General features: G+C 46.4%; 1 protein-coding gene across 1 annotated transcript in view; it reads left to right on the top strand.

Moving 5' to 3' along the window:
• Positions 1–230: 230 nt before the first annotated feature.
• The window catches only part of slc19a1 (solute carrier family 19 member 1), a 46176-nt gene continuing 29385 nt past the window's right edge, over positions 231–17021 (top strand). The window contains exons 1-3 of the mRNA XM_033024419.1: positions 231–768; positions 12140–12740; positions 15980–16150. Of these exons, the coding sequence (XP_032880310.1) occupies positions 556–768; positions 12140–12740; positions 15980–16150 (985 nt within the window). The 5' untranslated portion in view covers positions 231–555. The remainder of the gene's footprint in view (positions 769–12139; positions 12741–15979; positions 16151–17021) is intronic.

Below are 17021 nucleotides of genomic sequence, written 5' to 3'. Positions count from 1 at the left end.
GTTTTAAGAAACTTGAACAGTCAGAATGCCAGAGAGGCATCGGCAATGTTGAAGGGACCGCCCATGGAGGAGGTGTGCACTAGTGTTTTGCTGTCCTCTGGCCTGTGCTTGTGATGCACCCTGGGAATCGTAGTCCAGTGTGAGCTGCTGTTAATGAGGCCCAGGCAGACGGCAGACTCCGAGTCCCAGCCTGCATTGATGAGGGGAAGGGATTGTGGGTCAATGGGTTCTGGTTAGAGCCAATGTTTTTTGCCAAGCTGGAGGCGGGGACAAACCCTGCTTATATTGAGCTCCACTCTCAAGGAGTTCTGCAGACAGCACAGAGTACACAGCCAAGCACTGAAGAGCGGGGTTTGCTTGGTGCCGGCTGTGCAGCAACAAGGAAGAAGCGCAGTCTTCACAAGGGCACTCTAGCCTGGAGGACCGTCGCCTCTGAGAACGAGCGTTTGCCCAAAGGCTGCCCCGGCTGATCCTCCAGCTGGTGACGGTGCAGTGGGAGCAGAGCACCTTTGCCCCCTGCTCTGGCCGATAGATAGCAAGAGGGAGCGAAGGTGCATGAGCCTGACCGGAGAGAGAGGAAATCCAGGCAAAGGAGATTCGAACAGCATGGATCCTGAGGTGCCGGAGAAGCCGGAGGAGCCGGACGATTGCTGGAAGTTCTCCGTCTTGTACCTGTGCTTCTATGGGTTCATGGCTCAGGTTAAGCCAGCGGAGAGCTTCATCACTCCTTACCTCCTGGGACCAGACAAGAACTTCACCAGGGAGCAGGTGAGTGGCCTGACGGCTGAGATAATAAATGACATTCCTGCATGTCATACATGCATCTCCCAGAGCATCTCCTGCAAACTTTCAGTCGCTTACTCCAGTCAGAGCCCATCTGATTGTGCAGCCGTGATGTAGTTGAGCCTTTGGTTAAAGACCCCATTCTTATGCAAATTGTTCAGGCACAGATGAGGCATCGTTATCCAGTCAGGATGAGGTTAGCAAACTCGCTGTTTGTGAGGAGACTTGGGTCTGAGGGTGTGGGAAGGGGCAAGTCTCTGGGTTACTGAGTGTACGAGGGTATTTGGGTAAATTGCCTTAAACTAACAGGAAGAGGAATTAAAGAATGACTTTCATTTATATAACACCCTTCCCACTAATTGCACATCTTAATGTACTCACAGCCAAGTGCACGTGTTAGTTTATGCGCTGCAGCTTCCTTCACAGTGCAGGGTGATCAGAAAATTTGTTTGAGGAATTAATTTTTCCTGGGACAGAGGCGGGAATTTTCCTACTTTTCAACATGAGTCCATTCAGCCCATCATGTCTGGGCTGGCCAGCAGATATGATGTCGGCTTGGAGCAACAAACAATCTGCTGGAGGAACTCAGTAAATAGAGCGGCATCTGTGGGAGGGGGAAGGTGTGGGGGAGGAAGGAATGGTTGATGTCTCGGGTCAAATTCCTGCATCAGGACTGCCTCCAGATTCCAGCATCTGCAATCTCTTGTGTCTCTTGACGTTCACTGGGTCCGCTTGGGATCAAAGATGAACACCTTACCCTGCGAAGGTTGATTGTCCCCGAGAGTTACATTCCATGGGTTTTGGGCTGAGGTTCCTGTCAAACCTCCTGTCTCTGAGACATGAATAGTGTGGCAAAGCCCCAGCAGAACTCAGCCTCCATCCAGTGTGGCGGTGAGGGAGTGCAGTTCTTCCCGAGCTTTGCGCCTGCTCCACTTCTCACTGTGGCTTGGCGTGTTGCAGGTGTGAGGTATCGAGCAATTTCCCCCACATATCTGTGTATATGTGCACATCTGTGGTACGCTCATTCCAAAATGTCATTTGGCCAGGAGAGAGAAAAAGTAATTGTCACAAAAGAGGCTTTTTAAATTGGGAACTGTTTAGGAAGAAACAACACAGAGAATAAACTCCACATGAGATGAGCTGGTGCCGATCTTTTTTACTGCTAATTCCGCAAAATTCAATCTCACTCCAGGTGTCTTGCACTAAAAATCATGTCGAGTTGAAATTGTACAAATTTCAAACCTGCTCCTGATTCACACTGAGACACGTGTGTAGTGCACATGGGACAGTGCACAATCAGCAGCCTTACTGACTGAAAGTGGAGATGGACACCACACATGCAAGGAGCACTATGTGGCCACAGTCCCATTGAGGTGCAAAGTGAAGGCTCCCCACCCTGAGTAGGAAGGAACTGCAGATTGTGGTTTACCCCGAAGATAGGCACAAATGCTGGAGTAACAGTGGCTAGGCAGCATCTCTGGAGAAAAGGAATGGGTGACGTTTCGGGTCGAGACCCTTCCTATCCCGAATCGTCACCTATTCCTTTTCTCCAGAGATGCTGCCAGTCCCACTAAGTTATTCCAGCATTTTGAGTTTATCTTTGGACTCCATCCTGACATTTGATCACAAATTTCTATCTACCTGTTCTCAGGGCCGCACAAGTATTAAATCAGAAGCAAGCCCGTGGTTGAAAGCCCTCACCCTCTCTCAATCTCTCCCACACCCTGCCACCTCCTTCGGTCGCCCCCTGTCTCTTCCACAAACTCTACCTCCTTCCTCTCCCCCCTAACTCTGTCTCCGCCGCACCCACTCCTTCCTCCCTCTGTCCCTTCTCTCAGTCTCTCCCCCCACACACTGCCTGCCTCCCTCTCCCCCCACACACTGCCTGCCTCCATCTCCCCCACACACTGCCTGCCTCCCTCTCCCCCACACACTGCCTGCCTCCCTCTCCCCCACACACTGCCTGCCTCCCTCTCCCCCACACACTGCCTGCCTCCCTCTCCCCCACACACTGCCTGCCTCCCTCTCCCCCCACACACTGCCTGCCTCCCTCTCCCCCACACACTGCCTGCCTCCCTCTCCCCCACACACTGCCTGCCTCCCTCTCCCCCACACACTGCCTGCCTCCGCCTCCCCCCACACACTGCCTGCCTCCGTCTCCCCCCTCTAAGTCACCCCCTCAAACATTATCTCCTTCCTTCTGCCCCTCTCTGTCTTCCTCTAAACACTTTTCCCTCTAAGTCATTCCCAAAACCCACTCCATCCTTTCTATCCCACTCCCATTCTCTCTTTCCCCTGCACCCACTCCCTCCGTTCTCTGTACCCCCTTTCTCTGGCTCCCCCCGCACCCACTCCCTCTCACTCTCTGCCCCCCCTCTCTGTCTCCCCCACACCTACATGCTCCTCCCTCTGTTCTCCCCCTTTCTGTCACCCCCCCAGTCCCACTCCCTTCTCTCTCTGTTCCCCCCTCTCTCATTATCTCCATGCACACTCTCTCCTCTTTCTGTCCCCTCTCTTTCAGTCTCCCACACACTCTGCCTCTTTCCTTTGCCCACACACCCCTTGCCTGCACACTCCCCCCAGAATCTACCACACGCCCACACACCAGGGGCAATTAACCTAACAATCTGCAAGCTGGGATGTGGGAGGAAACAGAGGCACCCGGAGGAAACCAGTGCAGTCACAGGGAGAACGTGCAGATAGCGGCAAAGGTCAGGATCGAACCTGAGTCTCGAGAGCTGCCTGAAAGAGAAAGGCTTGCTGGACCATGAATAATAATAATAATAATAATAATAATAATAATAATAATAATAATAATAATAATAATAATAATAATAAAAAATATTTTATTGATCCCCTCAGGGAAATTCAGATGTCCAGAAGCCCCCAACCAACAAACCCACACATTCAAAACGAACGCAGACAGAAAATACATAAAATACAATGTGGACACTTCCTGAGAGCAATAAATACTTAAAAAGACCAATAATTAAAAATTTAAAAATGCAAAAATGCAAAAATGCATCCCCTTACAGACTAGCGGTCCGAATTATAAAATCTAATGGCTGCAGGGGTGAAGGATCTCCTGAACAGCTCCGTGCTACAGCGCAGGGAGAGGAGCCGGTTGTTGTTCCGAGTGCTCTTCTGACTCTCCAGAATTACATGGAGGGGATGCCTGGGGTTTCTCAGGATGACCTGCACCTTGCGCCTCATACGCCTCTCAAGCACATCCATCCCCGAGTCCACTCTCCCCTCCAGCACTGAGCTAGCTTGTTTAATCAATTTGTCCAGCTTTTGTTGTTTTTTGCACTAATACTGTTGCCCCAGCAGACAATAACGTAGAAAATAACACTTGCAACCACAGTGTTGTAAAACATGTGCAGCATGTCATTACGCACATTGAAGGATTTGAGCCTTCTGAGGAAAGAGTCTGCTCTGGCCTTTTTGTAGAGGGCGTCAGAGTTGACAGACCAGTCCAGTTTGTTATCCAGGTGCACTCCAAGGTATTTATATGTCTGCAACACCTCAATGTCAGCGCCTGCAGCGTTGACCAGCTGAAGGGGGAGCTTGGACTTGCCAAAGTTAACCACCATCTCTTTAGTCTTAGCTGTGTTCAGGATGAGACAGTTCTCTTTACTCCAGGCACAGAAGGCACTGCTCAAGTTCCTGTATTCCTCCTCAAGCCTGTTCCTTACACATGCCACAATCGCTGTGCATCTGAATATTTCTCTACGTGGCATGTGTCAGACTTATAGTTAAAGTCTGCAGTATACAGGGTGAAGAGGAACAAGGCCAGAACCGTTCCCTGTGGGGCTCCAACATTGCACACTACTGTGCTAGAGACACAGTCCCCCAGCTTAACAAACTGTTGTCGACCCGTCAGGTAGTTGCATATCCAGGAGATAAAGGTGGAGTCTACCCCCATCTTCTTAAGCTTGTCATTCAGAATCAGGGGTTGGATGGTGTTGAACGCACTTGAGAAGATGAAGAACATAATCCTCACATAGCCACCTGGTTCGTCCAAAAAGGAGTAGATCCGGTGCAGCATGTAGAGGACTGCGTTCTCCTGGTATGCAAACTAGTGGGCCTGGTGCGTGCTCGACTTGTGGTCTCAGGAGACGAATGAATAGCCGCTCCATTGTTTTCATGTCCAACTCTGACAATGGACTCTATCCTTGTTACGAATGCGGGAAGGGGGAGCAAGAGCAAAGCTGCGGGACAGCAAGGAAACCCTAGTGAGAGCCTCATCTATAAAGGAAGAGGGGAACCCCTGTTTCCTAAAGAATCGAGGACATCTCTGATGCCCTGGTATGAAAAACCTCATCCTGGGCGCAGATGCAGCGTAGACGGAGGAATTCGGAATAAGGGATAGAGTCTTTACAGGAAGCAGGGTGGGAAGAAATATAGTCTAGATTGCTGGGGGAGTCAGTAGGTTTGTAGTAGATGTCAGGGAGATATTTCTGATGAGCTGTTTGACTGAAGCTATCTTCCTTTTCAATGGATGTGCAAAAAACACTGAAATCATGGTGAAGAGAGGCAGGAAATTCTTCAGTCCATATCACTGGAGTTTAACTGAAGAATTTCACACCGCTGTTTGTGGCACCGTGCTGTGCACGATTTAGCTGCTCTGTTTCCGACGTTAATATAATGACCGCTCTTCAGAATTACTTCATTGGCACCAAAGAGCTCAGAGACAATTTAAGGTGTTGTGTAAAATAATGTATTTCATCAAAATGATTCAACTTGATTTTGAGTTGGAGTCTGTGGGGAAGGGGATAACCTTTCCTCAATGGAGCGGTTTTGGTTCTGCAAGAGGAGGCAACTCTAACCTTATTGTAATTCCACAAAGTTATGCTAATCCTTTTTAAATAGGCCCGTCATCTCCCTGACCCAAGCCCAAGCCCAGTTTTCTTTTAATGAGCTGTGCTCCCTGTTCTGCAGGATTAAGTAAAAGCTTCATTAGTAACTCGATAGGAGTTCCGCAGCTTTCCATTTCAAATAAAGTTACCCACAATTAGGGTTGCCAACTTTCTCACTCCCAAATAAGGGACAAATTCCCGACGGCAATTCGTTGACCGACTGGGCCGTGGCTGGGTGAATGATGAGTTGGCCCGGGTGCTGGACTGTACACAAAGCCCAGCCAGTGGGCCAGCTGAGGAGTTTTGGTAAACCTACCCACAATGTAAAATGTAACACATTTGAGTAAACTTTATTGCAGCACATATATAATACAGAGGAAATAGTTTATCAGGATCCCACCTTGCTTCATTGTGCATTGATAATCTTCATTTCAACCACACCCAGTGACACCACGTCCCACTTTCTTGGGACAGGGTTCCCCTGAATTTATCATTGTTGTTGACTATACTTAGAGTGCTAATTTGATATTGTTCCACAAGTGGAAACCTCCTCTCATAGTCCAGCCCATTTGCAGTTTCGAAGGCCTCTGTCAGTTCATCTCACAGCCTTCCCTTGCTGTGACTGTGCTCTTCATTGCGTAAGCCCTGGAGACTACCCCCCCCCCCCACCCCCACCCCCCACTCCCAACCCCAGCTCACACCTTAAGATTGCATACTACTTAAATAAAGTTTCAGTCACCTTGCCTGGCCTGCCTCCAAATTGTACTCATTTGTTTTCTCAGGTTTCCTCACCACATGAAATAATTTATCCATTTGTTTTGTGGTCCAATTGCATAGGTCCCTGAGAGTGGCAATACAGGCAGATAGAGTGATATAGAGTATGGTAGTTTGCCTTCAACAGTCAAGGCATTGACTAGAAGAGTCAGGAAGGCATGTTGCTGCTTTATAAAACTTTGATGAAGCCATATTTGGACTATTGTGTGCATTTCTAGTTGCCCCATTGTAGGAATGATGTAGAGCTTTGGAGAAGGTGCAGAAGAGGTTCACCAGGTTGCTTCTGGGATTAGAGGGTATTAGCTCGAAGGAGAGGTTGCATAAATTTTGATTGTTTTCTCTGGAGCATTGGAAGCTGAGGAAGTTAATAAAATGATTAGTTAAGGTAGACAGCAGATAAGGCAGGCAGTCAGAATCCTTTTCCCATGGTGTAAATGTCAAAGGGTTTACAGTCAGAGGAAGAAAGTCTAAAGGAGATGTGTGGGGCAAGTGTGCATAGTGGTAGGTGCCTAGATGTGTTTGACAAGGACGATTGTGGAAGCAAATACAAGAGAGGCAATTGAGAGGCTTTTAGATAGGCAAATTAATATGCAGGGAATGGAGGGATATGGAGCATGTGCAAGCAGAGGGATTAGTTTCATGTGGCATCATGGAATTCATGGGCTGGAGGGCCTGTCCCATGCTGTACTGTTCTATGTTCTAAACGGCTCAGTTAGATCATCCTGCCAACATTTTTGTACTTGAGGGAGATTTAAACACAGTCTGTGTCCTGTGTTGTTAGTGACAATGGGGTTGATGAGAAGCTTCATCCTGTGTTTGATGAGGAGCTTTGTTGGTCAGGCAGATTTCTAATTTATCTCACAAATACATGCTCTTTCTCTTATGAGGTGAAGTTAGCGAAGGAGGGAGAGGAGCGGGTAAGGGGGCAATGAGGTGAATGGTGGGGAGGGATGGGAGAGTGTGAGGTGAAGAGTTGGCTCCATATATCAGGTTTTCACACAATTACTCAATGTTTCTATATTGTGTTGCAAAATCACAATGTCTTCATCGCAACAAGCCCTTCCACCTATTTCCATATTATGTACAAACTTGGAAACCTTACATTTTGACCTCTTCTCTGGGTAATTATATAAATAGTAAACAGCTGAGGGTCAAGAACTGATGCCTAGGGTACTTCACTCATAACATGCCTCCAGCACAAAATAGACCCATTTATTCCAACAGTTTTATATCTGGCAACCACTTTGCAAACCATGCTGACACACTTCTTCCAATATCTTGGGTCCTTCATTTATGCACCAGCCTCTTATGTCCCAGAGCATTATTTAGTTTAGCGCTAGGCAAGACCAAATGGAAGTGCAAGCACTATTCAAGACTAACTTTCAAAAGGCCTTGTAATGGGAAAGAGTTCAGGCCGGTTGGGGAACGAGTAGTGAGTGGGGATTAATCGGGGAATTATTTCCACAGCTGACAGAGGTATGATGGGTTGAATGGTCTTTTGTTAGCAGATTCTGTAAGGGCAGCTCAGTGGCACAGCTAGTGGCTCCAATGACCTGGGTTCCTCTGATGCTTGTATATGTGGAATTTGCACGTTCTCCCTGTGACCACATGAATTCATTGGGTGCTCTGGGTTCCTTCCACATCCCATGTAGAATCTGAGGGGAATTGATAGGAATGTGTGGAGAATAAAATTTGATCAGCGTTAATGTGTATGTGATGGTCATAAAGTTATACAGAATGGAAACAGGCCCTTCAGCCCATCTCATCCATGCTGACCAAGATGTCTATCTAAACAAATCCTATTTGCCTGTGTTTGTCCCATATCCCTCTAAACCATTCCTATCCATATACTTGTCCAAGTGTTTTTCAAAACATTGTTTTTGTACTTGCCTCTGCCATGTCCTATAGCAGCTCGTTCCACAGACCCATCACCTTCTGTGTTAAACATTTGCCCCTCAGATTCCCTTTACATTTTTCCCCTCTCACCATAGACTTATGTCCTCGATTCCACTTTATTATCCTGAGGAAAGGATTGTGACTATCTACCCCATCTATGTTCCTCCTAATTTTATAGACTTCTGTAAGGCTACCTCACAGCCTCCTTGGCTCGAGGAAAAACTGTCCCAGACTATCCAGTCTCTTTAATTCAAGCCCTCCAGTCCTTGTAAATCTTTTCTGCATATTCTCTAGCTTATTCTCTGGAGCGCAGAAGGTTAAGGGGGGACTTGATAGAGGTCTTTAAAATGATGAGAGGGATAGACAGAGTTGACGTGATCAAGCTTTTCCCTTTGAGAATAGGGAAGATTCAAACAAGAGGACATGACTTCAGAATTAAGGGACAGAAGTTTAGGGGTAACATGAGGGGGAACTTCTTTACTCAGAGAGTGGTAGCGGTGTGGAATGAGCTTGCAGTGGAAGTGGTGGCGGCAGGTTCGTTGGTATCATTTAAAAATAAATTGGATAGGCATATGGATGAGAAGGGAATGGAGGGTTATGGTATGAGTGCAGGCAGGTGGGACTAAGGGAAAAAAGTTGTTCGGCACGGACTTGTAGGGCCGAGATGGCCTGTTTCCGTGCTGTAATTGTTATATGGTTATATGGTTAATGACGCCCCATCCTGGCCACACACTCATCTCACCACTGCCATCAGGAAGAAGGTACAGGAGCCTGAAAACTGTAACGACCAGGTTCAGGAACAGCTCTTCCCCACAACCATCAGGCTATTAAACACAACAAATAAGCTATGAGCTCTGATCTGCAAAAGACTATATTATTATTTGTTATTTGCACTATATTTGTAATTTATTGAACTTTTTCTTTTTCTTTCCTGTTATGTACAATGTTTACATATTCACATATTCTGTTGTGCTGCAGCAAGGAAGTGTTTCATTGTCCCGTCTGGGACATATGACAATAATACACTCTTGACTGGACTCTTGACTCTTCCTGTAGGACAGCGACCAGAACTGCACATGGTATTGCAAGTGCCGTCTAACCAATGTTCTGTTCAACCATAACATGACATCCCAACTGTTACACTCAACGCCCAGCCAATTAAAGCAAGCGTGCCAGTCCCCTTCTTCACTGCACTGTTGCCACCTCTAGGGAACTATGTATTAGTACTCCTAGGTCTCTCTGATCAGTAATACATCCCATGGCACTGCCATTCATTGTGTATGTTTTGGCCTGGTTTAGCTTCCTAAAATGCTATTTTATATTTCTCTGAATTACATTCCACCTGCCATTCCTTTGCCCATTTTCCCGGTTGATCTAGATCCTGTTATAATGTTAGTTAACCTTCTTCACTGTTCACTATATCAGCAATGTTAGTGTAACCCGCAGATTTAACAGTTATTCAACACACGTGGAAATACCGTCACCTTAATTACTCGATCTATTTGACCCAATTCCTCCCACACACACCCAGAATAGACCGTGACTGAACTTAAGACCAGAGTTTTGGACTCAACCACATCACTGAAACCGAATGTGAAATTATGTAAATTGGAGAGAGCAGAGAAGACATTGGGTTTGTCAACAAAATGATAAAGGGAATTAACTGTCCAGAAGCACGTATTTTTCTGTGAAGCCCTGGTGAGGCTGCTGTGGAAGATTTCTTGTGCAATAGTTGACAGATGGATGATGGTTGGTGTGAAGACTGTAGATTATTAACTGTGTTGAATTGTGAAAGCCAGTTACACAGAGTTCCACGCCTGAGCCAGTGTCCAAATAAACCCCATCAAAATAGAATATGAATCAAAGGTCCCTTTCTTGACCTCAATGTATAAAATTAATTTTATTATTTTAAAACAAACAGTATCTGTTACTGTGATCTCTGTGTTACTGCATAAGTAGTTCTAACAATCGCCACCCATTCTGCATTCAGATGCAAATCAATGCTGCTCAGTGGCGTCATCCAAATCAAGTGATCCTGCCTTTCTTTCACATTTGTTTATATGCCACGACTCTCTCTCTCTCCCTCTCCCCTCCCTCTCCCTCTCTCCCTCTCTCCCTCTATCGTTCTCGCTCTGTCTCTCTGTCTCTCTCTGCCTTTCTGTCTGTGCCTCTGTCTGTCTCTTTCTCTCTCAGCCTCTCTAGCTATGCCTGTTGCCATCACACACAATCCTTTCATATCAGTTGTGCCACACTAAGGAGTGCGGTTCCTTCAAGTCACGGCTGAGAATTCAAGTTCTGTGATTAAGCAGCAGGGTACAATAGACAGAATGTCCCTTCCGATATCATTCCAATCACTTAGCATCAAGATGAATTTCACCAGCATCACAGATGACAATTTCAACTTGGATCTTCTGTACCATCTCATCCTATCTGCAGCCTTTGGCATGACACACCATCCATCAGGCACCTGGATATGCAGGGGAGGGAGAGAAATGGATCATGTGAGGCAGAGGAGATTAGTTTAATATGGCTCATGTGGCACTGGCAAGGCCTGTTTATGTACTGTTCTATGTTTTGTGTTCTATGGTCTGTGTACACTGCGTATCTAATCCTGGATGAACTTTCTCCTATACCCTGTTCCCTGATATCCTGATTAAACTAAACTAGATGTGACATGACCCAAGTTGAACTTTCAACCTCTTGCATCTTGCACCACAAAGATCTACTTACACCTCTGCAGAGCTGCATCTCCAGCCTCAACTCAGCTGCTCACCCCTGCTTCTGTCACCTCATGGTGCCATTTCCCAATTCATAGAGGGAGTTAGATGTGGCCCTTGTGGCTAAGGGGATCAGAGGGTATGGAGAGAAGGCAGGTATGGGATACTGAGTTGGATGATCAGCCATGATCATATTGAATGGCGGTGCAGGCTCGAAGGGCCGAATGGCCTACTCCTGCACCTAATTTCTATGTTTCTATGTTTCTATAGATGCCCAGGACCGTACTTGCAGACATTAAAGCAGTGGATTGTTCCTAAATCATGCTGATTGAACACCATCCCCTCTGAGAACTTCGCACAGGAAATACCTGAGGTCAGGATTGAAAACGGGACCCTGGAGCAGTGGCTCAATCCATAACACGACTGCACTGCGCAGGGTAGTTCATCTGTGGAACTCATTGCCACAGAGGGCTGTGGAGGCCAAGAGTGGATATTTTTAAGGCAGAGATAGACAAATTCTTGATTAAACAAGTGTCAAGGGTTATGGGGAGAAGGCAGGAAAATGGGATTAGGAGGCAGAGATCAGCCATGATTGAATGGCAGAGTAGACTCGATGGGCCGAATGGCCTAATTCTGCTCCTATAATTTGTAAACGTACAATTGTACAATGGCATTTGCATCCGTCCCGTTATCTATCTGGGTTTATTTATGCAAGATCAGGAATTCCCAGTGAACTGTCCTCCCTACGTGATTGTTAACATAAACCACTACAACCCTTCACTCCATCAACCACAGAGACACACCAAATGGCATTCAGCCCGTTCAGTGCGCACCAACCATCACCCAGCACTGTCCTCGCCCAAGCCTTTGGTTTTCATATCTCCCACTGCGGCTTGATGTCTGGATGAGTTTGATGATGCTCTCGTGCTGACACTCAGGAATATTAGTAGGAGATAGACACAAAAAGCTGGTGTAACTCAGCGGGGCAGGCAGCATCTCTGGAGAGAAGGAATGTCTGACGTTTTGTGTCGAGACCCTCCTTCTTCAGTAGGAGGTTCATTAGTGCTGAGAAACCTGGCTTAAAGGCCCCCTTCTTGTTATTTTCTGCAGGTCACCAACGAGATAACGCCGGTGCTGTCGTACTCCTACATGTCGGTGCTGGTGCCCATATTCTTGATGACAGACTACCTCCGCTACAAGCCGGTGCTCATCCTGCAGAGTGTCAGCCATGTGGCCATCTGTCTGCTGCTGCTCTTCGGATCCACCGTGCTGCAGATGCAGTTCATGGAGTTCTTCTATGGGATCACCATGGCGGCCCGCATTGCCTACTCCTCCTACATCTTCACCTTGGTCACGCCCAAGTCGTACCAGAAGGTCGCCAGCTACTCGCGCTCCTCTGTCCTCCTGGGCGTTTTTGTCAGCTCGGTGCTGGGCCAGCTCTTCGTCTCGCTGGGGGACATGGCCTTCTGCACCTTGAACTACATCTCCCTGGGGTTCGTGACCTTCGCCTTCACCCTCACCCTCTTCCTCAAGAGGCCCAAACGGACCATGTTCTTCAACAGGAGGGCCCTGGAGGCCAACAGAGCAGTCATGTATGAGGTGGATGCCATGCAGCCGACTTCTATCACGCTGGTTAGCCAGAAGCCCAAGGCCCCTCGGAGATGGGACTGGCGGCAGACGGCTCTGGTGAAAATGATGGTGGAGCTCAAAAGTGAGTGTACACTTTTTAACATTACTTTGCATTTGTGAGTCCATGCAATAGGAGAACAAAGTCTAATCTGCCACTCCCAGCTGCATAAAAGGGATGTCACAGAGTTCATAAGCTCATGTCATAGGAGCAGAATTAGCCCACTGAGTTCACTCCTCCATTCAATCATGGCTGATCTAAATTGCCTTCTCATCCCTGTTCTTCTGCCTACTCCCCGTAACCTTTGACACCCTTACTAATCAAGCACCTGTCAGTCTCAGCTTTAAGAATAGCCAGATGGCCTCCACAGCTGTCTGTGGCAATGAAATGAAATTCCTCCTCGTCTTTCTAAATGCACGCCCTTTTATTCTGAGGCTGTGCCCCCTGGTCCTAGACTCTCCCACTAATGTATTTGTCCTCTCCGCATCCATTCTATCCAGACCTTTTATTATTCGGTAAATTTCAATGAGATCTCCCCTCATCCTACTAAACTCCAGCGAGTCCAGACTCAGTGCCATCAAATGCTCATCATAAATTAACCCAGTTATCCCCAGGATCATTCTCATAAACCTCCTCGGGATCCTCCCCAACATATCCTTCCTCAGATATGAGGCCCAAAACTGCTCGCAATATTCCTAATACGTTCTGACCAGTGCCTTATAAAGCCTCAGCATTACATACCTGCATTTCTAGTCTTTTCAGCATTTTCTAGTCTTTTCAGAGGGGATGTCAAACCTGGGCTCTATCTCCTTCTCCCATCAGAGCTCGGAGATCCAATCCCAGTATTCTGATGAATTCGAATTCCAGGAGGCTTCATCACAAGTGCTCCCTCACCCAAGTTCCCTACAAGCCATCCTGCCCACACCTGGCTCCCTCCATCTGTGGGAAAGCAGATCAATTCATGGCTTCACAATTGGACGATTAATGACCATTACATTTTGCACGTGATTTTGCTTTAAACGACCCGTTGTTCTTTTTTTCTCTATTTTTTTTATTTGCGCTGCCTCAGAGTTTCATCCTTGAATTGTGCAACCTTTTATTACTGCAATTGGTGACTGACTACTGATTGCAGACGCAGTCTACTATAAACCCACTGACACCCACATTTATGTGGCCTACACCTCCTCCCACCCTGCCTCCTGCAAAGACATCATGCCTTCCTCCCAATTTCTCCATCTCCACTGCATCTGCTCCCAAGATGAGACTTTCCACTTGAGGACTTCCGAGATATCCTCTTTCTTTAGAAAACCTCTTTCTTTAGTAATCCCCCTCCCGACTGTCATAGATGGATCCTACTACACCCATGATCTCCCTCCCCCTTTCCCCAGACGGAACAAGGACAGAAACCCCCTGGTTGTTACCTTTCACACCACCAGTCTCCACATCCAACACATCATTCTCTGACATTTCTGCCACCTTCATCCCACCACCAGAAACATCTTCCCATCTTCATCTCTTTCCGCAGATACCACTCCCTCCACAACTCCTTGGTTCACTCAACACGTCCTGCAGTAACCATGCACATCCCAAGTACTTTCCACTGCAACTGTAGGATATGCAACACCTGTCCCTAAACCTCCTCCCACACATCCATCCAGGGATCCTCGCAGCCCTTCCAGGTGAGACAGAGGTGCACGTAAATCTCCTCTAACTTCATTTTCTGTATTCAGTGCTTCCAATGGGGCTGCCCTAACATCAGCGAGACTAGGCGCCCCTCGAATCTTCTACCCCTTTTCCCCTCCTCTCTTCTCTGTGTCCCACCTCATACACATTCATTACTCCCACTATCCCTTTTACCGTCCTCTTCCACCTATATCTCTTAGAGACCATTAGAGATCCAATGGGCCATTTGTCATTTGGCCCATTGGATCTGCTCCACTATTCCATCATGGCTGATCTATGTTTCCCTCACAACCCCATTCTCCTGGCATCTCCCCATAATCTTTGACGCCCTTACAAATCAAGAACCTACTGAGCAGAATCTCTGCTTTAAAAATACCCAATAATAATAATAATAATAATAATAAATTATATTTATGGGCGCCTTTCAAGAGTCTCAAGGACACCTTACAAAAATTTAGCATGTAGAGGAAAAACATGTAAGGGGAATGAAATAAATAGTAGAGACATGACTAGTACACAATTATACCCTTTATCTGGCTTCACATTTCACACTTTGTCTCTCCTTACTCACAGTCTTTTGTCTTCTTTTCATCTCTGGCCTTTGTACACCCATCAGCCATTCAAACTCCCCTCACCTGTATCCATTTGCCAGGCTTTGTCCCGCCCCAGTCTCATCCAGCTTTCTTTCCCCTACTACAATCAGTCTGAAGTGGTGCCCCGACCCAAAATGCCACATATCCATGTCCTCCACAATTCTGCCTGACCTGCTGAGTTACTCCAGCACTTGTCTTTTTTGGTAAACCAGCATCTGCAGTTCCTCGTGTCAACATCTTACTGCAAGTGGTGTTGTGCTTACGGTTTGCCAGGAATTTAGTTCACTGGGAGTGATCATCTCCATTGAGAGGGATATTGCAGCTCTGAGTTGTTGACCCCTCTGTAACATCGCCTTTAGATGGTAGAGGAAACTAAGAAAGCTAAACTTGCCCGGATGCAGAATTTTGCAAAACACAAGGCCAGCCTTCTGCCCTTTAAGCCTAGTCAGTGGAAAAAATGTCAACAATTAACTCCCACAACTAACAATGTGAGGGCAGGCGGATAATTTAGTTAAAGTAAATACTGATCTGGACTCAAATGCTTTTCAAAATATTGGAGGCATAACAAACTGCAATGGCTAGAATCTTGAGCAAAGCACAAAACGCTGGAGTGATCCAGTGGGTCAGGCAGCATCAATGGAGGGAATGAATAAGCAATGTTTTAGTTCGGGACCTTGCATCAGACTCGGTTACTCTGTCAATATGTGCTTTGCTCTGCAAAATATTACTGTACCATATTTTGCACCACAATTGATCAGAAAGCCAGCACTTTCTCATCACTGTGGTGTGCTCCTGACTTTCTGAAGTAAGACGTGAACTCACAGCCCTCTGACGAGATTCATTAGTGGTACCAGGTAAACCATTGGTTGACACCAGGATAAGCAATGTGCTTCTGATGATTGTACATGCTTGTTGGTTTAAACCATGTTTTCTGAGGCAGTCCTATAATGTTGTTGGTGGTTTTGTTCTCATAAATGTGCTGTGGTGAGACATGACACAAAGCCTCTCCTCCTGATTCTCATTCCCTGCCCTTGTTTCTCGGTGCAGATACCGTCCGATCTCCACGGTTGAAGTTGTGGTCCATCTGGTGGGTTTTTAACTCTACTGGCTATTACTTGGTGGTCTACTATGTACAGATCCTCTGGGACAACATCTCTCCATCCAGAGAAAACAGGGGCATCTACAATGGAGGTGTGGATGCAGTTGCAACACTACTTGGTAAGGAAAATGTGTGCTCTTGTGAATGCAGTGAGAGTACGGATGATATGCCTCCCAAATAAGTCACATTATTTGTCCGTCTCCAATTCAAAATAAAAAACATGAGAAAATTATCCGTGGGTCAAGTTCCCTGACTGGAAACGTGAATTCTGTTTCTCTTCCCACAGATAACGACCAGACCCTTTTGAGTATTTCCTCATTTTCTGTTTTTGATTTGCAATCCCTGTCTTTAGACTTCCCAGCCAGAGGAGACATCAACTCAGCATCTATGCTGTCAATCCACAAAAGGCTCTTACACCTGTGGACATCCACCACCCCACTAATAAACAACAGAATGCAGTATTCAGAAACCATTTAAAAAATGAGAACAAGTTATCAAAAAAGTGAATAGGGTGTAATCAACAAGAAATATAATAACAGATTATAAGTAGCAAGCCACCATGAGGCCCTGAGATGGAAGATATTACAATGAAGAAAAGGAAATTGTACAGACATGCACAGATGAATCCAGTTAAAAAACATATTTTTCGGATTCAGCGTGAAAACATCCCTTTGGTCCACCGAGTCCACGCTGACCAGCAATCACCCGTACACTAGTACTATCCTACTCCCTAGGAACAATTTACAAAAGCCAAATAACCTACAATCTTATGTCTTTGGAATGTGGGAGGAAACCGGAGCACCTGGAGAAAACCCATGCGGTATAAACTCAATATACAGTACCGGTAGTCAGGATTGAAACCAGATCTCTGGTGCTGTAAGTCAACAAACAACTATATGCTGTATATCTTCACAGAAAAGGCCATAAAGAATAAAACAAAGGGTGTAAAGAGAGCGGTGAATTTAAGATAATTAATATTTTTAAAGAGAG

The sequence above is a fragment of the Amblyraja radiata genome, chromosome 7, assembly GCF_010909765.2.
Source record: "Amblyraja radiata isolate CabotCenter1 chromosome 7, sAmbRad1.1.pri, whole genome shotgun sequence".
Classification (NCBI taxonomy): Eukaryota; Metazoa; Chordata; class Chondrichthyes; order Rajiformes; family Rajidae; genus Amblyraja; species Amblyraja radiata.
The sequence above is the reverse complement of the archived record's forward strand: the minus strand, read 5'-3'. Positions and strand labels throughout refer to the sequence as shown.